This window comes from Geotrypetes seraphini, chromosome 18, assembly GCF_902459505.1.
Source record: "Geotrypetes seraphini chromosome 18, aGeoSer1.1, whole genome shotgun sequence".
In the NCBI taxonomy this organism is placed as follows: Eukaryota; Metazoa; Chordata; class Amphibia; order Gymnophiona; family Dermophiidae; genus Geotrypetes; species Geotrypetes seraphini.
Window position 1 is genome coordinate 25,071,148 of NC_047101.1, and position 25,862 is coordinate 25,097,009.

The 25,862-nt window shown below is 43.6% G+C and overlaps 1 protein-coding gene across 3 annotated transcripts in view; it reads left to right on the forward strand.

Moving 5' to 3' along the window:
- RNF130 (ring finger protein 130) overlaps window positions 1-25,862 on the forward strand; it is a 210,816-nt gene that overhangs the window by 172,538 nt on the left and 12,416 nt on the right. Inside the window, exons 7-9 of one of the 3 annotated variants that reach the window (XM_033927585.1) lie at window positions 1,288-1,492; window positions 18,372-18,465; window positions 23,315-23,488. In XM_033927585.1, the coding sequence (XP_033783476.1) occupies window positions 1,288-1,492; window positions 18,372-18,465; window positions 23,315-23,330 (315 nt within the window). In that variant the 3' untranslated portion in view covers window positions 23,331-23,488. Of the gene's footprint in view, window positions 1-1,287; window positions 1,536-18,371; window positions 18,466-23,314; window positions 23,489-25,862 lie in introns of those variants that run through there. The other 2 variants (XM_033927584.1, XM_033927583.1) reach the window with 2 other exon arrangements.

Below are 25,862 nucleotides of genomic sequence, written 5' to 3' on the forward strand. Positions count from 1 at the left end.
TAGCGCATCTTAGCAAAAGGAGCTCTTAGGCTTTGAGCCCACTAGAGACAGGAAAAGTGTTTGTATGTAATCTGTAAACTGCTTTGGTTGTACCACAGAAAAGTGGTATATCAAGAATTTAATAAACAGAATAATTTGCGCTATAATTTTCACCTCATATGGATGGTCAAGAAAGCTGGCAGCACCAAACTATCGGCATTCTTTCTTTCACATCTATAACTGGAGCTCAGATTTGCCCATCAGAAAGGGAAATTTAAACGATTGTAATTCTTCCAATTTGGGGTGGGTGGGAAAATGGGAGGATATCATTAATTGGATTAGGATAAGGTTTTTGCGATAATTTTATGTTTTTTGTGTTTTATTGAATAATCATTGGATGGGTGGAAGAAAATGGTTGGTTATGAATACGTGTAAGCTGAATGTGCTTTTATTGTTTAGCCCGTTACATTAACGGGTGCTAGAAGTCTGTCTGGCTCCCTTAGTCCCTTGCTCCCCCCACCTCCTTCCCTTTCCGCGGTCCCCACAAACCTGCCGATTCTAGTAGCGTCTGCAGCACTCTACACACGCTGCTTTGTGACCTTCTACTGTCCTGATTTACTCTGGCACGTCCCTGATGACATCATCAGAGATGCGGCAGAGCAAATCAGGGCAGTAGAAGGCCCCGAAGCAGCGTGTGTAGAGTGCTGCAGACAGGTTTGGAGTCTGGACCGCGGGAAGGGAAGGGGGGGGGGCGGTCAGACGTCGGGAAGGGATGGGAGGGTCAGACCGCGAAAAACTTACTGGTTTTTTTTTGCTGCGAGAGAGCAGAGAGTCCAGCGCCGACGGCCAGCACTGCCGCGAGTGTAGTTAGGTGCTGTAAGGCTGGGGACTCGCGTATGCGCACTCCTGCCGCCACAGACTTACATCTCACGGATCGGGGAAAATGGAACACGCAGGTAGGAGTGTGCACGCGTGGCTAGGGTTTTGTTATATAGGATTATATTTTACATTTTATGTATTGCACTATTGAAGTTTGAAAAATCAATAAAGAATAAAAAAAAAAAAAAAAGAAAGCTGGCAGCAGTGGGTACTCCTTTTTGTTTTTGACTGTTCAGAGTAATTTCCTCCTGATGTTTTTTATTTTTTTAAGAAACCACTCTGCTGAGTATTCTATCACCTTTAGGATAGTTGAGGAAATATCTGTGTTTTATGTTTTATTTTCTTAATGTGGCTGACTGAATGACTATAATCTATAAGCAACAACAAAAAAAAAAGGACTAATTTGATATAAACTGGATTTCATTTCAGACAAATGTACCCTGCACAGATAATGTAGCCTTTGACATGGAGAGACTCACCAGAGGCCAGCCAGCTGGTCGAAGAATAGGATCCAGTGACATAGCCACCGATAACTCCCTCAGTCTGGAGCCACTGCACACTTCAGGGATTTCTCAGCTTGCACAGGATGGAGAGCTGGTGCCTAGGACAGGGGAGATAAACATTGCTGTCACAAGTGAGTCCGATTCTGGCGTATTAACCTCTTCATCACAGCAGAGGTAATGAGAGGTGCCAATTCTGCTTATCAGCTTGTTTTCTAAGTGGGAGGAACGGTCAACAAACAGATGACAATACTTTTTTTTTTTTTTTTGTCTTTCTAACCCAACAGACATTGGAAAGAAGTTATACCTAAGGTGTTGGGAAAGTCTGTCTGGAGACAAAATAGCCCTCTGAAAATGGTGTGGAAAGGGACCAGAATGTGGCCATAAGGGGGGGGGGGGGGGAAATCCAGTGAAAAGGCACATTGAGTTTGAAATGGCCCAGGTTAGACCAGGGGTTCCATAAGAATTAGGCTTTCTGTAAAAATGAGCGTATGTATTTCTATGAGAAAAGCCATTCAAGCATCATAGCAGAGAAACTTTGATATGGTGAAACAGCAATCAAGGAACTTCTCCTTTCAAATTGCCTTCTTTCACTTCTCTGCTCTTCTGATCAAACATACACAGAGCCTGGGTATACTACCCCCACCCACCCACCCTCAGACATTGGAAGTTTATTTTCAAGTTTATTTCGGTTTTGATATACCGCTCATTACATAACTGAGTGGTGTACAATTTAAAAATAACTTACATAAACAAACTAAATTATATAATACATACAATATGTATGATATATAAAGGAAAATTACAAAACACATCAACACCCCAATTAATGAAATAAAACCCAGAAAGACTAGCCAGGCACCTAAGTACTCTGTTCAGGTGAAAGAAAAAGCCTCAGATATTGGTGAGGTGAAACTACCCTCTACCAACCCCACATCACTTGGCTGACCCACAAGCCTTCCCTCTGGCATCAGCTATGATGTTGGAGAGAAGGTTTCTGGGTCAGCCACGTGCAGCGTGCAAGAGCCCCTGCCCAACTCCCTGTGCGGCTGAAGGCAGGAAGGAGCAGCCCAGCTGGATGGTCCTGAATGAGGTAACTGGGATCCCCCGATGACCTGGAAGGCTTCCCTCCCACGTCAGCTCTGACATCGGAGGAAAGCCTTCCGGGTCGGCTTTGGCGGAGGGGGGCAGGCAGGAAGGAGGGCATGAAATCCCTGGCGGCAGCGGCCATTAAGGAAGAAGGGGAACGGGTGACCCACGTAGTGCCGTGTACCCCCAGCAAGCGGCTCACATACCCCTAAGGGTACGCGTACCATGTGTTGAGAAACTCTGCTCTAAGGTGCCCCACTGCTCTGCTGGCATGTCTGTGTGGCCAGTGTAGTGTAGCCTATGTCCAAATAGCTTAGAATTGGGATGCTTTTTTGTTAGAAAATGGTCAAAAAAGTTAAATATCCTGATGGCCAAGACATCTAAATAGGCCATTTAAAAAAAAAAAAAAAAGAGACATTAGCGGTTTGGAAAATAGATTTTGGACACACTTCCGAGGATGTCCAAATCGGGCTTAAAAACACTATCCAAATATGCCTTTCCATGTGTTCAGTTATTTTGTTCCTTATAAATATTTCTACCATTTTATCGTGCACTAGCATCATGATTACTTATCTATAGTATCCGCAAACCATTTTTAAAAATTTGGCTGCCTTCCAACTTTCAAGATACCATAGATGATTTTAATGATAGGCTACAGGCTGCTAATAATAGATCTACAATTTAATTTTTAGGTTTTCTGAATACTCTGGGTATGTACCAGCAGGTCCAGGTGATTTGTTACTCTACTATTTCAATTTGCTCTGTTGCATTTTCCAGATTCACTGACATTTGTTTCAGTTCTTCCAAATTGTCATTGCTAAATACCGTTTTTGTCATGAGCAAAGAATTCATGGCCTTGTCCTTCCTGAATGCCCCTTTTACTTCTGCTGGTCCAACTGACTCCTTCGCAGATTTTACTTCAAATGTTTTCAATATGAATGAGGAGGGTTTTTTGCCTATACAACATGCTTCTTTTCAACCTTCCTTATCAATGCTTTGCATCTAACTTGCTAGTGCTTATGTTGTTTCCTGTTTTCATCTGGATCCATTTTTCATTCTTTAATAGTTTCAAGTTTATTTAACACTTGTTATACCGCCCATTAAAAAGATGAAAGAGGTTATCACAGTCATGTCTGGGGAAATCCAGGCGTCTGGTAACCCAAATCCTGTTGAACCTGTTGATCCATTTCATTGACACTTTACCCTTACCATTCTAGTTTATGACAAATCCTTGAGATTATTAGATTCTGAAAATGTCTTTGCTCACAGGGAGACTTGATGTGATGGAGGCTGTCACAGTTCACACCACTGTCTGTGTTGAGCTGCAGTGCTATGAATAATATATAAGGGAAGCTCGAAGCTTAACTCTTTATCTCCCGTCTGCACTGTGTTTTTCTCTGCTTTCAGTTTGAGTGTCACTTCCCTATTGGAGGGCTTGCGGGACATGAGATGGGTAAAGTCGTCTGGTTGCCATGTTAGTCTAATAGTGTGTGTGGAAATAAAGGCAGCGGTCTCAAACTCAAACCCTTTGCAGGGCCACTGGATTTGTAGGTACTTGGAGGGCCGCAGGAAAAAATAGTTAATATCTTATTGAAGAAATGACAACTTTGCATGAGGTAAATCTCGTTATAGTTTATAAATCTTTCCATAATTGCTTCTGATTGTCCTCTCCACTCCACCTCACAATCGCGTACGGACGCAGGAAAGCGCTTGCGTGAGGTTACAGCAGTGAGGCGGGCAACGTTCCAGAACAATGCTAACATACCGAGGGCCTCAAAATAGTACCTGGTGGGCCACATGTGGCCCCCCCCGGGCTGGGAATTTGAGACCACTGGTATAAGGTGATAGATTCTCTCATTCTAAGCAAGTCCAGTAGAAACTTAGGAATCATTAGAACCTGCAGGCAAAATGCCAGTTGATTATGTTATAGGGCTAGCTTTAGGGATTTTGATCTATGTGGTTACACAAGGATAGGGTTACCAGAAGTCCGGATTTCCCCGGACGGCTTATCAAAACCCGGCACTGTTTCCGGGTTTTGAACAGCTTTCCTCTACATCGCGTCGGGCAGGAGGGCATCCGCGCATGTGCAAATGTCCTGTCCAACGAGAGCAGGCAGCGTGGGGGGCGGGACTGGGGCAGGAATGGGTGGAACTGGGCGGGTCTAGGGGGGGTCCAGATTTTCCAAATGGAAAATCTGGCAACCCTACATAAGGAGCTTCTGTTTCAAGGGTATAGCAGAAGATTTGATGTGTTAAAAGTCAAATACAGTATTCTGGACTGACTCCCTTCTGCCACTTCCAACTTCCAGTTATGGAAGATGCTGTTTATGGTCAATCCTATAAGTTAGTCCAATAACAAGTGGGGAAAGCATGTGCATCATGGCTCATGGAATTCTTTCCAGCCCTCCTCTGCATGTGTATGTGTATCGGAGGCATAGCCTGAGGGCTGATTTTGTATAAGCCGGAGCCCAAGGTGGCTGGGCACAGAATTCATCCCCCCAACCCCCTCCACTCCACTCCGCTCTCCTTCCCTCCCATATGGTAACCCAAAATATTTAAAGCCTGAGCTGGCAGGGATCCCTAAACCCTGCCAGCTGAAGATTTCCTCTTCTTCAGGCAGCCAGAAATCTTCCAAAGAGCAGCTTGCAGCACTTGCCTTGAACTACCACCACCATCAGCAAGGCCGTGTGTGGTCAGTTCTTCTGTATGCGTGAAAACTGAGCATGGCTAGAGGGGCCAAGTGTTGGCGTCATTTCGAGGCAAAGTGCTGCCAGCTGCTGTTTGGAGGTCTGGTTGCACAAAGAAGAGGGGATCTTCAGCCTGTGGGATTGGGGATTCCCACCAGCCATAGCAAGAGTGCCACTATTTTGGGTGGGCCGTGGCTATGCTACTGATGTGTATGCATATAACACTGTTGCTTTTGTGTGTGACTTAGAGGAGAGGAGTGGAGTGTGGCTGTGAATGGTATGGTAATGAGCATTCTGTTGGTTTGTAAAGAAGAATAAAGGTAAACCATTTTGTTATCTGCCCAGAACTGTGGATGGGAGCAGGCTATAAGAATTTTAAATGAATTTTTGGAGGTATGCCTTGCTTTGAAAAAGTTGGGAAATGCTGACTTAGTCATTAGAGCAAATGAGCTACAAACCTTGGAAGTCAGAGTTCAAATCCCACTCCTGTCTTGATGATGTACTTAGTGTCACTTCACCCTCCGTTGCCTCTAGGAGTTATTCACTGATGCGTGTTAACCATTTAATATCCATCAATTTGTATTGGCATAGCGAGGGTGAGAGGTGCCCCCTCCCCCGCCCTCTTCTCCACACCCCGATCCACTCCTTCCCCGCCCCCTCCCGTCATGCACGCCCCTTCCCTTCCCCCGCACCTTTTTAACGTTCACGGCGCAAGCAGCAACCCCAGCTTGCTGCTCACGCCAGCGTTGGCTCTTCCTGTGATGTCACTTCCTGGGCGCGGGTCCAGGAATTGATGTCGGAAGAAGAGCTGGTGCGAGCAGCAGGCTGGGATGGCTGCTCGCGCCGCAGACGTTAAAAAGGTACAGGGGAAAGGAAGCAGTGCGTGTGCACAGTAGTGGGGTGGCGGAGAAGGAGGGGGTGGAGAGGAGGACTGGTGCTGGCGCACCCACCAAGAGGGCACCTAGGGCAGACGCCTCCTGCCTTCCCTCCTTATTAAGCCACTGCATAGTTAGTAACTAAGCCCCACTGAGAATAATGGGGCTTGCAGTGCAGTACAGTACTCCCCTGAAATTTGCGGGGGTTCCGTTTCAGGAACCCCCACAAATTTCAAACAACCGCAAATGCAGTTTTTCGTCTGTCAAAAGGCAAGAGAGGGCAGCTGGAGCGCCGGCAGGTGAAGAAACTGCTTTGACATGCTTTGACACGCAGCTCCTGGTTGGTGTAACCCAACTTTACTATAGGAAGAGGCAGACCGGAGCAGACCGCAAATGAGCGAGTCCCCGATTCCGAATTCGGGGGGGAAAACTGTATTTAAGGACTATCAACTGGTTGAATTAAAAAATGAAAAAAATAATGGAAAGGAAATGGACCAAAAAGAAACGGAAGACAAGTGGAGTGGTCTCAAAAACAAAAAAAGTTTAAACCTCTGTCAATTATTCTGTAAACATTTTATTAAAATTCAAGAGAAAAGAGCATCCAACATGGCCATGTTTAACCCAAATAGCTGCATCAGGGGTAAAATAATAAATAAAAAGATAAAAGGGCAAATTAAATATTGCTCAAATTGGTTAATGTTGTAATCCTCCAGAGCAGCGCTGCCAGGAAATACTCTTCAGGAAACATATATCTAGTGTGCCATCAGGTTTTATTTTTTTTTAGACCGCTCCATCTGTCTCTATTAATAGGTTATGGCATGTAAGTAGACAAGTCCTGCGGGGACAGAAAAATGCCTCCTGTGCCTGATTGTAACTGGCCTTGATCTCAGATTTGGAAAGGTGAGGGCATTAAAGAAAGTGGAAGAGTCATACACTGTATGCAGAAAACACTTCCTCCTCCCCCACTCCCCCCCCCCCCCGGATTCAACCAGCGGCAAGATAGTAGGGTTTTTTTGTCCGCCGCTAGTGCTAAAACAAACTCTGTGGGCTCCTTTTACGAAGGTGCACTAGCGTTTTTAGCGCATGCGCCGGATTAATGCGCGCTAGCCGAAAAACTACCGCCTGCTCAAGAGGAGGCGGTAACGGCTAGCGCGCGTGGCATTTTAGCGCGGCTATTCCGCACGTTAAGGCCCTAACGCACCTTCGTAAAAGGAGCCCCATATCACCCATTTTGTCCCCATTTAATAACTGCACTTGGCCCCTTGACTATATGATAAGTTGTAATGTAGAAAAGCAATAGCGTCGTATATGTTATTTGAATGTTCTTATGTATACTTGTTAGTTGTTTCCTAAGTATTATGTTGACATTGTCCTTTCTGTCTTGCTGCACCGTATGCTTGGAACAAGCTGCCCAAATCCCTACGGCAGGCTCCGTATCTGGCAGTGTTCAAAGCCCACTTCTTTGAGTGCTTTCGACTCCTAACTCCTTTCTCCTTGGGTTCTGCATCCCCAACCCTATGGGCTCCTTTTACATTACATTACATTACATTACATTAGTGATTTCTATTCCGCCTGTACCTTGCAGTTCTAAGCCGATTACATTAGAAGATAGCTGGATATTTCCAGGAAGTTACAATTTAGGAGTTGGATACATGGTAGAGGCTTTGAGGAGAAATTGAAGGAAGGGTGGAGATTTGAGGATTACATGCAGGGAAGTTGCAGTTTAGTGGCTGGTTACATGATAGAGTCATTGAGGAAATATTAGAAGAGGGGTAGGAGGTCAGCTGGAAATTTGCATGGAGGGGAGAGGATGCGGGGGAGGGGGGATAAGAAGACTGGAAAGATTTTTTGAATAGCAGAGTTTTGATTTCTTTTCGAAATGATTTAAAGTCACTTGTAGTTGTCAACAGGTTGGAGATGGAGGAGTCCAGCTTCGCTGCCTGCGTCGCTAGGAGGCCGTCGTACATCTTCTTGCGCTGAGTTCTCTTGAGTGGTGGGTAGGAGAATGGGATCTGGATTCTTCTTAGTTTGGATATGCGGTTTCGATTAGAGAATGACACGGTGACAAAATTCATCATCGTTCCCGTCCCCGCGGATAACCACGGGACATAATCCCATGTCATTTTCTAGTGTCTATTTCAACCTCAGTCCTTCTTCAAAGCAAAGCTTGCGGGTCAGTGGTTGTGGCCACTCATACTCTGATTCTTATGGGAGCCAAGGATAATGAAGCCATTGTGACATCACTGATGTGATTGGCTCTTAGGCACTGGTGGAATGAGGCATTATGACATCACAATATCTGCTCTGGATACCAGAGACTATCATTCTGTAGTGTCTGTTTCAACCTCGGTCCTTCTACACCAGCATTCTTCAAAGCAAAGTTTGCGGGTCAGTGGTTGTGGCCATTCATACTCTGATTCTTCTCTCTCTCCTTAAAGAATGACATGAAGATGGTTTCCCGCGGGGACAGGAACGGTGATGAATTTTGTCACCGTGTCATTCTCTAGTTTCGATTTAAGCGGTTGAATAATAGACAGTAAAATTTGAATTGAATTCGAGCTCTTATCGGTAGCCAGTGTGAATCTAGGTAGACATTGGTGATATGGTCAAATTTTCCAAGTGAATAGATCAGTCTGAGGGCTGTATTTTGAATGATCTGTAGTTGATTTATCAAGATTGTGAGGCATGGTAGGTAGAGGATATTACAGTAGTCCACTAGTCCTAGAACAAGGGATTTTGCAAAGGTGCGTTAGGGCCTTAACGCGCGGAATAGCAGGCGGTAGTTTTTCGGCTAGCGCCAGTGCGTGCACTAAAAACGCTAGCGCACCTTTGTAAAAGGAGCCCTATATGTTGTATCTGTCTGTCCAAGTTAGATTGTAAGCTCTTCCGAGAAGGAACCGTCTATAAATGTCAAAATGTACAATGCTGGGTACGCCTTTTAGCATTATATAAGTGATAAGTAATATTATATCTCTCTGATTTGAATTTCAGCGCTGTTAAAATAAGTGTATTTTTGAAGCTGTTTCCTGGTAGTCCTATTGTTAAGTTTTAATTTGCTGATTTTGAGTTTACCTCACTCACTGCATTTGTTTACATTTGCCATTTTTCTACAGTTTTCTTTTTCTACTTGTTACCACAATTGTAAGTTTTATGTTGAACTGTGCTTGTTGTATACCGCCTTAGGTGACTCTCTTCATAAAGAGGGTTAATAAATCCTAATAAATAAATAAAACCAGAAATTCAACGCCGGGCCCTATCTGGGCTTCAGCATTGAATTTCTGGTTGGTTTGTTTTTTTAAAAAAGCCAATTAACGTATGACTGGTTAAGTTAATATTCAAACTTAACTAAGCTTGGGTTAGCGGATAAAGATAGGACAGCTATTTTTGTGGTGGTCTTATTTATCTGCTAAACCTGGCCAATTATGTCTGATTATTAAGGCATAACCAAACTCCATCCACGGTACACCCCAAACATAGCCAGCTTGATGTTCCATGCTAACCAGTCATTTTCAGCAGCACTAACCGGTTACACTACAGAAAATAAAACAAGTGAGTTAACCGGTCAGTGGCCACTCCCAGCGAGTTAACTCTTTTTGAATATGGGACGGTTTATGTTTAAACATAACTTCATTTTTCTGAGCATTAGAATTCTCAACTGACTTTTCCCAAGTGGGGTTTTATTTGGGGGTTTTTATTTACTCACCCGCCCTTATCCAGGGCGAGTTTGGTTTGGTTTAGTCCAGGGGTAGGCAATTCCGGTCCTCGAGAACCGGAGCCAGTTCAGGTTTTCAGGATCTCCATAATAAATATGCATGAGATAGATTTGCATCTCAAAAAAGCAGTGCATGCAAATCCATCTCATACATATTCATTGTGGAGATCCTGAAAACCTGGCCTGGCTCTCGAGGACCGGAATTGCCTACCCCTGGTATTAGTAACCTCCCAGACAGTGGTGTAATAAGGGGGGGCGGGTCCTCCCCAGGCACCATCTGGTCCTCCTCTCTGCCCCCCCCACCGCACCTTCCCTTAGCACCCCCCTCCCACACACTGCCACATGTGCCTCCGCCCTTCCTCATACCTTTGTAATGTTCTTAGCGGCAAGCAGCAACCCCCTAATCTGCTGTCGCACCTGCGTCAGTTCTCCTTCTGACGTCACTTCCTGGACTGTGCCTAGGAAATGACATCAGAGGGAGAGCCCACCAAGGCACGACATCAGGTTGGGGGTTGCTGCTCATGCCAGGAATGTTACAGAGGTACAGGGAGAAGGGAAGAGGTGCGCTTTCGCAACATTGGGGGGAAAGGAGTGGGGGGGGCGTGGGAGGGTCGCCATTGCCCCGGGCGCCTCTCACACTCGTTACGCCACTGCTCCTGGAATATGTTTTCTAATATTACTTGCTCTAATTGGTTCATGATGGAGTCTTGGCACACTGGGAATAGCTTGCTTTTGAATTTGATGAATCTGTGCTAAAACAAGGTAAATTTCTAAGTGACTTTAGGCTGTAAGTCAATGTTTTGTGCACTTGGGTACAGTAGGTGCTTATGCATATTTCCTAGGTATACATATATATATATATCAGTTTTTGGAACACTTAGGAGGGAATTTTAGGTGATTAGCTGCTAAGCTAATTAGCTAATTACTCTGGTTAGAGTTTGTGGATTGTCTTGTCTCTTTGGAGTATGATTTTGCTCCTTTGTAGGCCCAAAGCAAAGAAAAGAATTTTCTTTGGCAATATATATATTTTATATTAACAATATATATATATATACCTATATATATACTGTATAAAGGTATGGAAAAGCAATTTGAAAAACGTAGCACCAAAACGTCTCTTGGTGCTCATCAAAACTGTGAGGTAGCAGTGGCAGTTCAAGTAATTCTGACACCTAACTAGTATTCCCTGGCAAAGAAACAGTGATAACCTAAGCAACCACCTGCCGAAGGGCCTGATTCACACTTGAAACTTAAATGCTTTCTAGTTAAGCCCCCATAGGAAGGAAAGCATTGGTCTCGCCTGAATTATGGGATGGCTCCCATGGCATTGCAGGGCTCCCGTCTCCCTCTGGGATTCCAAACTGATGTTGTTTCACAGCTGGCTCCTGGATCAGCAGTAGCTGACCGCACAAGGTCATGTAGAAAGGATACCTCTACTCTCAGTGTCTCAGTCTGTGTTCTTGTTCTGGACAATTTCCTAAAAGAAAGGTCCATAAGCCGTTAATAAGACGGACATCAGAAAATCCACTGCTTATTTGTGGGATGAGCAGTAAAAAATCTATTTTACTTGGGATCTTTCCCAGTACTTGGGCTTGAAACATAGAAACATAGAGTATGATGGCAGAAGAGGGCCGGCGGCCCAACAAGTCTGCCCACTCAAGACCCCTCCCTCCCTGGATTATCCATCTTTTATGCATAAACCTGTAGCACCCCCACCTGTTTGTCCCATTGATTTTTGAAGTTGAGCAAGCTACTAGCCTCGACCACCTGACGTGGAAGTTTATTCCATCGATCAATCACCCGCTCGGTGAAGAAGTACTTCCTGGTGTCACCATGAAATCTTCCCCCCTTAAGTTTTAGCGGATGCCCTCTTGTTGCAGTGGGACCCGTAAGAAAAAATATATCTTCCTCCACTTCAATGCGACCCGTGATGTATTTGAATGTCTCTATCATGTCCCCCCTTTCTCTGCGCTTCTCGAGAGAATATAAGCGCAATCTGGTCAGATGTTCTTCATATGGGATATCCTTAAGTCCTGAGACCATCCTAGTGGCCATTCTCTGGATCGACTCCATTCTCTTCACATCCTTTTGGTATTTGGCCTCCAAAACTGGACAAAATATTCCAGGTGAGGTCTCACCATGGATCTGCACAACGGCTTTTGGCTGATAAAGCTCCTTCTGATGCAACCCAGCATTTGTTTTGCCTTTGCTGAAGCTTTCTCCACCTGGTTGGCAGCTTTCATATCTTCCTGGATGAGAACTCCCAAGTCCCTTTTTGCAATCTTGCCAAGATTTCACCGTTCAAGGTGTATGTTCTGCATGGCCACTGTTGCATTTGAACCTTCAGTCTGTCCCAGTTTGACAAAGCTTATGTTCTTATATAACTGAAGTGGCTTGTTTTGGATTATAGGAATGGATTTTATGATAATATTCTATAAACTGTGGGGCCTATTTATTGAAAGATGTCTCCTATTTTTGCTTATGGGAAAATGATTAATAAAATAAGGCTCTCAATATGTGTTATATTTTTACAATGTTGTTTTGTTTTTCAGACTTGTGGGCATTATCTTTCCTTTCCCATCTTTATTTATTTATTTATTTTATTTTTAACATTTCTATACCATTTTGTTCCAAAACGGTTTACAGATAGTTACATACATAAAATATTATAAAATTCAGAACAAAACAAACAGATTCAATCCTTACATAAGGTCAATTTCTCAAAGAAATGCATCTACAAATAGTCGTGTTTTCAGCATTTTCCTAAATGAGCTCTTATCTCTACATTTTCGGATTTGACTAACCAGGCTATTCCACAACTTAACCCCTGCACATGTAAAAGTCATGGCATCCGTTTCCACATATTTAGGGTTAGCCTTTGTTTTCAGCAATGCTGAACTTTCAGAGCGCAATGACCTTAATGGTTGATACTCAGACATCAAACCCTTAAAATATTCAGGGATTGTACCATATAAAAATTGGTGACATATCATAATTGCTTTGTATTGAATTCTAAATGCAACTGCCTTCTCCAATTCCCCCATTCCTCTAAGTCAGGGGTAGGTAATTCCGGTCCTCGAGAGCCGGAGCCAGGTCAGATTTTCAGGATATCCACAATAAATATGCTCAAGGAGGCAGTGCATGCAAATCCATCTCATACATATTCATTGTGGATATCCTGAAAACCTGACCTGGCTCTGGCTCTCAAGGACCGGAATTGCCTACTTCTGCTCTAAGTCATCTTTCCTCCTTCCTCTCATACAGTCTCTTCTTCCACTTCTCAGTTCCCCCAAAGTGTTTCATCTGCCAATTCTCAATTTCCCCTTAATTCTGATATCTCTTATTTCTAATACACTATATATTCTCATTTGCGGCTCTTTCCTCTCCTGTGCTTCCATAACCCCATTGCTCCACTGCGCGGTGCCCTCTCTCCCCGCCTGTTCCTTTATTATGCCTTGTGCTTTCTTCTCACAGATTTTTCCATCACCACATGCACTCTCTCCTTTCTTGTTCTTTCGTTATCCTGTTCCTTCTCATCTCCTGTTCCTCCATTGCCCCATGTAACCTCTCGTCTCCTGTGCATTCTGCCTCCAAGCTAAGTCCTTTGTTGTACGCTCTTCCTTTGTTACATTCATTATTCCAGCCCTCCTCAGGTCCTCATGTATTTTCCTTTGCTGGTTCTTCATGTTTCCTGCTTTCTCTTCAGTCTATCATCCTTATTCTTATCCAGCTCTTCCTCGCTGGCTTCTCCTGTCCTCCATGCCTATTTCTGCCACTCCCCATTTTTACTCAGGTTGAGGGGGGGAATCCTCCCGGGGTGCTAGAGTAGTTGCAGGTTTGCAGTCCGCCGGCCCCGCCCCCCTCTGATATCGGCTTCCTGTTCCAGGGTGGGTGACCAGCAGAGCAGACAGCTAAACATAGGCAGCCCCTTAAAGGAAATACTGGATGAATTCAATGTTTTTTTCCACAAGTTTTTAGTTGTTGAGGTTAGGTAAAATAGGTTTTTAAAGACTTACGTACTGAAATAAAAGGCAGTGGGGGTTGACCTGATATGCCAGCCTTGAGCAAAAGCAAGCTTATTCAGTTCTGAGATACCAGAGATGAGGAAAATGCACATAAGTCTGTGACTAGTTCATTGTGGGCAGGTCCAAGGGTGAAGTGCTACACGTTGATTTTCTGAACCCAAGTTGTTGTTCTCGCTTATTTCACTGTTCATTCTCCAGCAGCCCAAAAGATCTTGGATTAGTTTTCTCTGCCTCTGCTACAAGTAATCTAGTGCGACACTCCTGCTTTATTCATGCTGTATATTGTTAAACTGTTTGTAAGATTTGTCTTACTGATAGGTTACCACTGAGACTGACTATTCTAACTGCACCGTCCTGAAATGGTCTAGGGAGGAAGGACAACTCATCTCACTTTTTAAGGCCTGTCATCTTCCTTTTCCTGTCTTCTGACTTCTCTCCTGACTGGCGGATACGGTTTATTAAAGTTCAGTAGTGGTTGAGCTCTGTAAAAATGAGTTCCAAGGCAGGAAAAGAAATTCTGCTCCCTGTGGAATCATATATCCCATGCTTATGGAAGGACAGCAAAGTGAACAGTCCCTTTTTTGTACAAGTCTCCTGGTAGCTCTCATGAAGCTGTTAAAAGATGCTCTTGAATGTCTAAGTTGCATAAATTATGCACTATTCCGTTTCAGTGATTTGAAGTCATTCACTGACTCAATAGAGTGAGCCGTCTGAGAGCACATCCTCGCTTCCAATAACTATCGATTGCTCTTGCTAAGTATTTCTGGACATAGGTGCATGCTATGCCACTCTTGGGTTAAGCTCCTGTCATGACAAATAGAATCAAACTATAAACACACATACTATAAAGCAAATGGTGAATGTGTGTGGCCTATCAGGTCTTCGTTCTAAATTCCTCAAAGGTATATCCAAGCTTCAGATACTATTCTCATAGATTTTAGATCTACAGTGTATTATGCATGCAAAAGGCCATCAATAGAAACAATTGTCATTGGAAAAGCCTCAGAGCCCCTTCACTGCCCACCAAGATTTGGCGAAAAAATTGGCAGGTTCAAAGAACAGCGACCAAGATGGTAAAGAGAATGAAACTCCTTTCATATGGGGAAAGACTAAAACGGGTAGACTCTTCAGCTTGGAAAAGAGACAGCTGAGGGGAGATATGATTGAAGTCTACAAAATCCTGAGTGGAGTAGAACGGGTACAAGTGGATGGATTTTTCACTCTGTCAAAAATGACAAAGACTAGGGGACACTTGATGAAATTACAGGGAAATACTCTTAAAATCAATAGGAGGAACTTTTTTTTCACTCAGAGAATAGTTAAGCTCTGGAACGCGTTGCCAGAGGATGTGGTAAGAGCAGATAGCATAGCTAGTTTTAAGAAAGGTTCCTGGAGGAAAAATCCATAGTATGTTATTGAGAAAGACATGGGGGAAGCCACTGCTTGCCCTGTATCGGTAGCATGGAATATTGCTACACCTTGGGTTTTGGACAGGTGACCTGGATTGCCACCATGAGAATGGGCTACTGGGCTTGATGGACCATTGGTCTGACCCAGTAAGACTATTCTTATGTTAGAAATACATTATTGGCACAAAAAAACCTCCTGAATTCCAACTATAACATTAAATGGCCTTGTGCAATGCAAGTAATCTGAGTTTGATAGTTTGATTCTTTGATTACTACTGTATATGACAAATAGTATACCACTGAAGAAAATCTGCAGTGGGACAACTGAATCGAGTTTCTTTCCTTCTTTAGGGCCACTTTTACAAAGCTCGCACTAGCGATGCTGCCGCAGTAAATGTACCAAATTTATTTATTTATTTTGATTTCTATCCCGTTCTCCCAGAAGCTCAGAACGGGTTACAAGTAGACATTCACAATCGTTTGAAAACAGACTAGTCGTGACAACAAATAGGTTACAGTAGACAATAACGGAGCTTATTCTAGAGACCAGACTGGTCATAGCGAAGAGTACTAGGAGAAGTATATTGAGGAGGCAGTTTTTAATGGCCCGATTGGTGGAAGAGGAAGGTCTTTACTGCTCTGCGGAAGGTCATTAGTGAGTCTAGCGACCTGATCTGTTTGGGTAGTCGGTTCCATAGCTGAGGTAGGAAATGGCTGTAGGATCTTTTGTACGCTGTACTCATTCGGAGAGATCTCCCAGCGGGAATGCTGAGTCTTTGTTCCGCTTTGGAGCGGAGGGGGCGGTTAGGGGTGTATAGGCGTAGCTTGGATGCTATGTAGGCTGGGGGTTTTATGTAGAATCTCTTGTGTGTCACGACCAGGGCTTTGAAGATGCATCGCAAAGGCCATAGAAATTGAATGGGCTTCGGTGCATTTACTGCAGCACCTTTGCTACCGCGGCTTTGTAAAAGGGGCCCTTAGTGATTAAAGCCAGGAAATGATTTCTCTTTAAAACTAAACTTCCAGCGCCCATCATTTATTCATAACTGGTGTGCCCACAAAAGATCAGATCTCTTTTTCTCACTAGCACACACAAGCCTGCTTTGAAATTGCACACCTGTCACCTGCTACAGTTAGCAAAGGAAGCAGCTGAATGCACTCTTTTCTGTAGCATATGCACAGTGAGAGAAGCGTTCTCAAAAGCTTGGGATTTTTAAGATTCTGGTATCAAAAATTTAAAAAGGATGATTTTGCAACAGAAGCAATTGGATTATCTAGTGTCAAGAAACCGACTGAGGCAAAACCCCTAGGCTTTGATTTTTTTTTTTTTTCTTCTCTACTTAGAGCGATTGAGTCACCCTTAATGCCAGGACTAAGGAAGTGAGCGGAGAGCTCCTGCCTACCAAGATTGGTTCAGATTTGGAGGTGCTTAGTTCAAAGCCATTTCTTGTGACCCGTTCAACAATTGCATCCAGGCATCAATTCAGTTGAAAAAAGACTGCAGGGTCAAGAAAGTTGATTAGCATTATGTCATCTGCAAAAAAGATAACAATCAATACTGAATCAAAAGTTGATAAAGATCTTAAAATAGTAAGAGAGTTGTTGGTAGGTGCCATTGACTCGTGTTCGTAGTCATAAGTGTGCAGGACAAATGTGCGCCGACAAATTGGAGCAGTCAATTGAGCGCAAGACTTCAGCACGCCGCACAAAAACCTTATTTTAAAGGGCTCTGACGGGGGGGGGGGGGGTGGGGGCAAACCCCCCAGTTTACTAAATATTGTTCACGCTGCCGTTGGGGGTGGTTTTGGGGGGGGTTGTAACCCCCCATTATAGAGGAAACATAACTTTTTCCCTGTTTTTTAGGGGAAAAGTTAAGTTTTCTGTATAATGTGGGGGTTCAGTGGGAATTGAACCTTGTTCAGTGGGAAGCTTCAGTGGGAATTGAACCTTGTTCCTCAGGCCACTGTTCTTTTTTGTTAGTTTGTTTTTTTGAAAAGTATCTTACCATGAAGTCCAGATAGAAGGGTGACAAAGAGCAAAACACATGAGTTACAGAAGTAGAGATAGAGGAGGAAACAGAAGTTATGACACCAGAGTTAAAATAAAACTAGCCATGGCACCTGGTATTGGGAGAGGGAACATGGGAGTCATGGGGGGGGGAGAGGGGTGGATAGTGGGAACGATAAGGCCTGGAAATAGAGAAAGAAAACAGCCATGATACTTTGATGTCTATGGGAAGGTAGGGAGAAGGAGACGTTAATGAGGTCCAGGAAGGAGAAAGGACAATATCTAGGACACAGGTGTCAAAGTCCCTCCTCAAGGGCTGCAATCCAGTCAGGTTTTCAGGATTTCCCCCATGAATATGCATGAGATCTATTTGCATGCAATGCTTTCATTGTATGCTAATAGATCTCATGCATATTCATTGGGGAAATCCTAAAAACCCAACTGGATTGCGGCCCTCGAGGAGGGACTTTGACACCCCTGATCTAGGAGCATAATGTCGGTCTTCCTCTAGCTCAGGGGTCTCAAAGTCCCTCCTCGAGGGCCACAATCCAGTCGGGTTTTCAGGATTTCCCCAATGAATATGCGCGAGATCGATGTGCGTGCACTGCTTTCAGTGCATATTCATTGGGGAAATCCTGAAAACCCGACTGGATTGCGGCCCTCGAGGAGGGACTTTGAGATCTCTGCTCTAGCTTGACCCCTCTGCCATATACTAATGGTTCTGGTGCCCTTGATGCATCTACTTTGATAAATATTCGAGTAGAATTCTATTGAAGCCTTTGAGAGTTTGTTGAACCAAACATTTTCACCCTTCAAATTCAAATGGAGACTTTTCAGTGTTTTAACACCTTGCTTTAGTCCCTCAAGCTTTCATTGTATTCCTGCTGCTGGAGTTCCGGTCTTTCCTCATTAACTTGCTATGTGTGGTAGAAGAGGACCCTGGTGCTTCCTCCCATAATTGTTTTGCTTTTGATTTTCGACATCTGTCTTTCCTTCTTTGTACTTCTTCTGCCAGCTTCCTCCAGCCAGTAAACCCTGGCTTAAGCGTCCGCTTCACAGCCTGATGCCAGCCAATCCTTTCTCAGGGGCTAGAAGCCTGCTGCCTCCCTCGTAGCCCTCTGGCAGTGGGCATTGGCAGGGATTGTTGCTGTCGGTGTTGAAAATAGCCTTCTGCCAAGAGTGACCTCCTCCCCTTTCCCTTTGTCAACAGAAGAATGGTTTATTATTGCCAGTTTTGGACTTCTCAGCGCTCTCACCCTCTGTTATATGATCATCAAAGCCACAACCAGCTTGAATGCTACAGAGTAAGTACGCTCTTGTACAATCTGAATGTATATAATATTGGAGGAGGGGGGCATGGAAAAGCAGACTGCCAGGTTCTGAGTACCCAGACCACGGAGCGGAATTCTATAAATGGCACCCAAAGTTAGATGCTGGAAAGATCCGCGCTAAACTAGTATTCTATAAAAAGCACTCCATTCTGAGCACCCTTAATAAGTATAGAATACCAGCTTAGGCCCAGACTCTATAAAGGCCGCCTAAAATTAGGCACCAACATTGGCGCCTAGCTTAATTGATAAATAGACTGAATTAGTGCTGATATTGGCACTCAACGCCTTAGAATAGGCTTGACTTGGTCTTAATTGAAAGTTAGGCAAAAACGTGATTCTGTAAAAAAAAAAAAAAAAAAGTAGGTGCTTAGCCCAAAGCTTTCCAAAATCCGGCACTTTGTCCGGGTTTTGAAAAGAAATTGCGTCAGGAAGGGGGCATCCTCGCACGCGCGGATGCAATGCGGTGACATCATCGCATCACATTGCGCATGCGCGGATGCCTTCCTGTCCGATGAACAGGCAGCGGGGGAGGAGCTGAGGGCGGAGCTGAGGCATAACGTGGCGGGGATGGCTGGAACTGGGCAGTAAAACTGCCAAAAATCAGAAAAGCAGGGTTCACATGAACAGATGAATAGATAGGGAAGAATTTCCAAAGTAACATACGCAAAGAACAGCCTCAAAATGGGTTCTCGCCCCCCTTGAAATACCTTTTATTTTTCTAGCTTTTCCCTTCACTTACCTCCTCCTTTACAAAGCCACGCTAGCATTTTTAGCGACGGTAACAGCTCGGACGCTGATAGGAATTCTATGAGTGTTGGAGCTGTTACTGCGGCAGCCGGCGGTAAAAACGCTAGGGCGGCTTTGTAAAGGAGGGGGTAAGTTATTTTAACAACAGCAGTATGAATAGTTCAAGATTTGCTAACGCAGGGGTGTCAAAGTCGGTCCTCGAGGGCCGCAATCCAGTCGGGTTTTCAGGATTTCCCCAATGACTATGCATGAGCTCTATTAGCATACAAATACCCTGTTTCCCCGAATATATGACACTGTCTTATATTTTTAAAAACTCCAAAATATGCACAAGGTCTTATTTTCAGGGGGCTGTCTTATTTTTCCATGAAGAAGAATACAGTACACATTTATTGCTGAAAAAAAGACATTTATTACCTGTATATGGTACAGGTCATCACAAACCAGAAAAGCTGTATCACAAACCAGAAAAAACTGTATCACAAACCAGAAAAACATTTAAGGCCCTGATTCTCCAAAAGTGCGTCCCGATTTTAGGCAGCTGTAGACGTCCTACAGCTGTCTAATCAGCCAATCGGGATGCACGTTTTAAAAAAAAAAATGCTCCCCAGGCAGGCCGCCCGGGAGAGGCGTCCTATACTAAACGCCGATTCTGTAACCGGTGTCTTTAGAGAATCGGGTTAAATTAGACGCGGCCGCTATACTTATGGCAGCAAGGGATCTCCCTGCTGCAATATGTATAGCGGCCGCGGTTGTTGCGGCCGCCTGTCCCATCACCGACAGGAGAATGCCTAACTCCTCCTGTCGGAACCCCGAGCCCCCTCCCCCCCAAACTCGTAATCGCCGACAGGAGGATGTCCAACTCCTCCTGTCGGAACCCCGGAACCCCCTCCCCCCCAAACTCGTAATCGCCGACAGGAGGATGCCCAACTCCTCCTGTCGGAACCCCGGAACCCCCTCCCCCCCAAACTCGTAATCGCCGACAGGAGGATGCCCAACTCCTCCTGCCGGAAAGCCCAACGACCCCCCGCCCCAACTAATCTCCCTCCCCCAACTAACCTTTCAATGTTGGTCAGCTGGACGGGTCTTGCCGCAGGGGTTAGCACGTGATGAAATGTTCGACGCGCTAACCCCGCTAGCGCGGCTTGCTAAAAGGACCCCCTTATCTCCATAGAGAGCAATGACCAAAATGAGGGAGCCACATTATGAAAAAAGGATGGGAAAAAAATTCTTAAATCACACATTCCTAAAGCTTGATTAAGATAAGTTCCAGTGGTGAATAAGATAATAATAATAATAAAAAAAACTTTATTTGTCTATACCGCCAACACCCAAAAAGTTCTAGGCCAGGGGTGTCCAACCTTTTGGCTTCCCTGGGCTGCATTGGCTGAAAAAAATGTTTCTGGGGCCGTACAAACGCGCAAATGTTGCAGCAAGACAGAGGAGGGAGCCGGCAAGACGGTAAACAACCAGGGGCAGCAGAGGAAAGCACTGCATTGTCCTCGACCGGGGCCGCACAAAATACTTCAAGGGGCCGCATGCGACCTTCGGGCCGTAGGTTGGACACCCCTGTTCTAGGCATTTCAAAAGGTAAGAAGGACATTCCAGTGATCATACAAAGCAATCAGCAAGGCAATACAATATTTCAGTAATGAAAAGATACAATATGGAACTATAACATAGGGCTCCTTTTACGAAGGTGCGCTAGCGGTTTTTTTCACACGCACCGGATTAGCATGTGCTAGCCAAAAATCTACCGCCTGCTCAAAAGGAGGCGGTAGCGGCTAGCGCAAGCAGCAATTTAGCGCGTTAAGCCCTTGGCGCACCTTCATAAAAGGAGCCCATAGTCACCATTCAGGAACAAATTTTTTTTTAACAAATAGGTCTTAACCAATTTTCTAAAAGTGCAATAAGATGCAGATTGTTGAATCAGGTCATCAAGCCATAGTTGAACTTTGCCTGCTTGATAAGCCAAAGATCGATCAAAATACTTTGTGTAACGGCAATTTTTAGGATTAGGAAAAGTGAATAGACCAGAACGTTGAGAAGATCTAGTCGAACAGTACAGTTCAAAATGAGAGAAAAGATATAACGGAGCTAATCCAAATAGCATCTTATAGCAAAGACAAGCGAATTTAAAAAGTACTCTAATTTGGTAACAGTCGGCCTGCTAATCATCTCTATTAAACATGATGGACTTAAGGCATATAAGATCTTAAAAATCAAACATAGGCTTCTATTGGTAGCCAGTACAAAGAGGTATAATATGGAGCAACTGCAGCTCTATACCCTAGAGGAGCGCAGGGAAAGGGGTGACATGATTGAGACATTTAAGTACGTCACGGGTCGTGTCGAGGTGGAAAACGATATATTCTTTCCCAAAGGACCCTCGGTCACAAGGGGGCACCCGCTCAAACTCAGAGGAGGGAAATTTAGTGGCGACACCAGGAAGTATTTCTTCACAGAAAGGGTGGTAGATCACTGGAACAGACTTCCGGTGCAGGTGATCAAGGCCACCAGCGTGCTCGACTTTAAGAATAAATGGGACATCCACGTGGGATCCCTACGAGGGTCGAGTTAAGGAACCAGGTCATTAGCATTCAGACTTAATGGGGTGGGTCAATAGAGTGGGCAGACTTGATGGGCTATGGCCCTTTTCTGCCGTCATCTTTCTATGTTTCTAACGTGATCAAAAAATCTTAGGGTAAAATAAACATCTGTATTCTGCATTGTCTGCATCCATTTAAAAAGATCTTTATAAAGTTATAAAGTTCACCACACCATCATCTTACAACTCCTGACATCTTAACAGATGCTGGCATGAGCTGGAAGACTCTAAGCTTCTTGCATTTTCTCTTGCCAACTTGGTTTGAGTTAAAGATCTGATTTGGAAGGCCTGGGCCAGAAACGCAGCCGTCTGAAGGGTCTCAGTTTCACACTGCTGCCGTTTTGATCTTCATGCACGTATTAAAAGAATCTCAAGTATTCCGTCCGTATCCTGTTCAAGCATTTATTTCACAACTTCATTAATCTACAATATTACTTCAAACACAAGTCATTTAGTTTTATTACAAACAATTCATTTTGACAGGAACTCTTCTCCACAGCAGGAAATTTAAATAGTATGGAGTGATTCTAATAAAACACGATGGTCCGTCCTCAGGAAGATACTGTAAGCCAGGGGTATCCAACCTGCAGCCCGAGGGCCACATGTGGCTCCGTGAAATATTTTGTGCGGCCCCAGTCGAGGGCGATGCAGTGTTTTCCTCTGCTGCCCCCGGGTGTTTACCATCTTGCCGGCTCCCTCCTCTGTCTTGCTGCAGCGTTTGCGCACTTGTGCGTCCCCAGAAACATTTTTTTTGGCCAATGCGGCCCAGGGAAGCCTAAAGGTTGGACACCCCTGCTGTAAGCGAAGTACTATTTGTGAAATGATCGTTGAGGCACCTAAAGTTGTATTTTGAAATTACACCAAAAATGCTAATTTTTTTTTTTCACGTGCGCCATGCTATCCAACAGGCTCAATCTGCTCTCCATCCTATTCAGCGTGAGAGATGGCTCTTGGGCTTTGTTTGACCTGCTCTTACTCATTAAAAGGATCGTTTACTTAGGACTCCTTTTTACCAAACTGCGGTAGCGTTTTTTTAGCACGCGCTGCAGGTTAGCGTGCGCTAATCCACGCGCTACGCAGAGAAACTAATGCCAGCTCAATGGTTCCTTTTACTAAGCTGCGCTAGTGGTTTGAGCACACGCTAAATCACCACGCACGATAGACGCTAACGCCACCATAGAGCTGGCGTTAGTTTTGACGCATAGTGCAGGGGGCAGCGCGCACTAAAAACGCTAGCGCACCTTAGTAAAAGGAGCCCTTAGTGTGCGTTAACACAAAATGCATAAAAATAACCTCTACAACAAATAGTTTATTATTAACGGCATTGATGCCAGGCTAGCTGTTAGTAAATGACGCCCTAAGCTGGATATTTGAAGGAATATGACTGTGCACTAAACTTCCCAGGCCATTATCTCATGTAATAAAAATTCTCTCCTGTTTTTTTTTTTCTCTTTCTTTATCCCCCAGAGCGGAATGGGATTGAACAGAGGCTTTCTGACACGTCATCTGACCAAGGAATCTTTTTTTATACTTCAACTTCATGCCGTGCCTGCCATTTATATGCCGTTTTATTTTTCATAAAAGTGCTAATACCAAAGCTCTGTATTAAAAAAAAAAATAATAATAATAAAAAAACCCAAAACCAAATTCTCTCTTGAGTTTTCTGTATTATTGCGCTCCGGATCTTTCAAGTCTCTCGCACTCTTCTCTCCCTTCATTGAGATGCAGAAAGTGAATCTGAGACTTGGGACAGTGGAATTGTAAGGAAAGGTGGCCGACAGATTTATTTATTTGTTTTTATAGCCCGTCCTCCCCAGGAGCCCAGAACGGATACGTACGTTAGAGTTAATAACATGCTACACCATGCTAGGATATATTATTTAATTTAATTTGATTCTTATATACCGCTAATAACCGTGAGGTTTCTAAGCGGTTTACAAAAATGATGCATTAAAAAGATACAATAGATAAAAATAAATAAGATAGGTACTTGGAAATTTCCCTAACTTTCCCAAAGGCTCACAATCTAACTAAAGTACCTGAAGAAACAATTAATGAAAAGTAAAGATAAAAATATAAAGAGAGAGGTAGAGATAGAGATAAATATGAATATTCCAACAAGTAATGTATAAATAACTATTTTACATCTTACAATTGAAAATATTCTAACATCAGCGAAAGATCAGGATAGAATTATGAAGAGGGAATTTTTAGCAGACAGGGAATGTGGATACTTAGTGTGAGGAAGAAATTCAGGATAAGGTGTTGAAGTTATGTTCGCGGGAGAGTGTCTGGCTAGGACAAGAATTTCTTAAACAAAGTGGTCTTTAGTTCTTTCCGGAAGATGCTGTAGGTCAACCTAGCTGTATCGATGAGATAGCCTAGCCATGATTGCTGTCTACCAGCTTGAAACTTGAAAGTTCTGTCCAGGAAGGTTCGATATCTGCAGCCAACGATTTTTGGGTATGCAAACAGGTTGTTGTTTCTGGTAGATCTAATGGGGGAATAGAATTCAAAATAAGGTAGGAGGTAATTAGGTAATTATCTGCCAAGAAAATTAGAAAATCCTGTTCCTCAGGAAATAGACTTAAATGAGATAACTGGAATACTCGAAACATCTAAGAAAGAAATTCAATATCGTGGTACCTCGATTGCTTAACTAGTCTTCGAACAGGATTTAAATATGATCACGAAAACTTTTTTTTCCGTTTCTCCCAGAGTTTATTTTTGGGAGAAGAAAAATCTGGATTTATCCTGATGTTTCTAAGTCTACCCAAGAACGGAGGAAGTTATTCTTGAGCACAAGGGAGGAAACAATAAAAACGGGAGCTGCTTGTCTACTAAGGGCTCCTTTTACAGAGGCGCGCTAGCGTTTTTAGCGCACACGTCGGATTAGCGCGTGCTAGCCAAAAAAACTACCGCCCGCTCAAGAGGAGGCGGTAGCGGCTAGCGCACATGGCATTTTAGCGCGCCTTTTTCAAGTTTCAAGTTTATTATTTCTCTTGATTAATCGCTTAATCAAATTCTAAGCGATGACCATTTTAAAAATACATTCAATGAGAGACAAACAATACAAACTTTAAATAATAACATTGAGTAAATTACTAATACATATTCTCATTACATAAGGTAAGATAGGGTTTTGAAATACAATTGATTAAAGAAAAGCAAAACAAAGGAAAGGCACAATAGGGAAACATATAACGCTAAAACATAAAATAATAAAATTACTGGCCTTATTCCACGGGTTAAGGCCCTAACGCGCCTTCATAAAAGGAGGCCTAAGTGTTTGGTCAGATACGCTGCAATTAAACAGCTTCGTAGTTTTCTGGACACAAAAAAGCTCATTCAAACTTAACGGGCTGCAAGAGAATTTAAGCCGGAATGAATCATGTTAAGCCTTTTACTTCGGTAAATTAATTAGTATTGTTTAAGACAGGGGTGTCCAATGTCGGTCCTCGAGGGCCGCAATCCAGTCGGGTTTTCAGGATTTCCCCAATGAATATGCATTGAAAGCAGTGCATGCAAATAGATCTCATGCATATTCATTGGGGAAATCCTGAAAACCCGACTGGATTGCGGCCCTCGAGGACCGACATTGGACACCCCTGGTTTAAGACCTCCTTGTCTCTTTTTCATCTTGGTCCTCAAGGGGTTAATATGGTGGTCTAAGGAAGAGTGAAATATATATTTCTTTTATTCATATATTGCATAATTTTCCCCTTAGTGTGTAATGTTGTATTGTATGTTTATCCGACATACCTAAATTATGCAATGTATGTTTGTTCCTTTATGGTTATTTGATTTTCTGTAACAACAGGATTCTTGTGTTTGAATTTGAAAAAGCATAAATAAATAAAGGAAAACAAAGAAAGGCTATTTAAATAGCAGAGATGTCAATGACTTTATGCATACCAGAAAACTGAAAAGCACTGAAAATAGGTAAAGAAAATCCCTCAAGCAGTTGAAGATGTTGAGTTTTTAAATTGTTCATTATTTTGATACAACGTGTGCC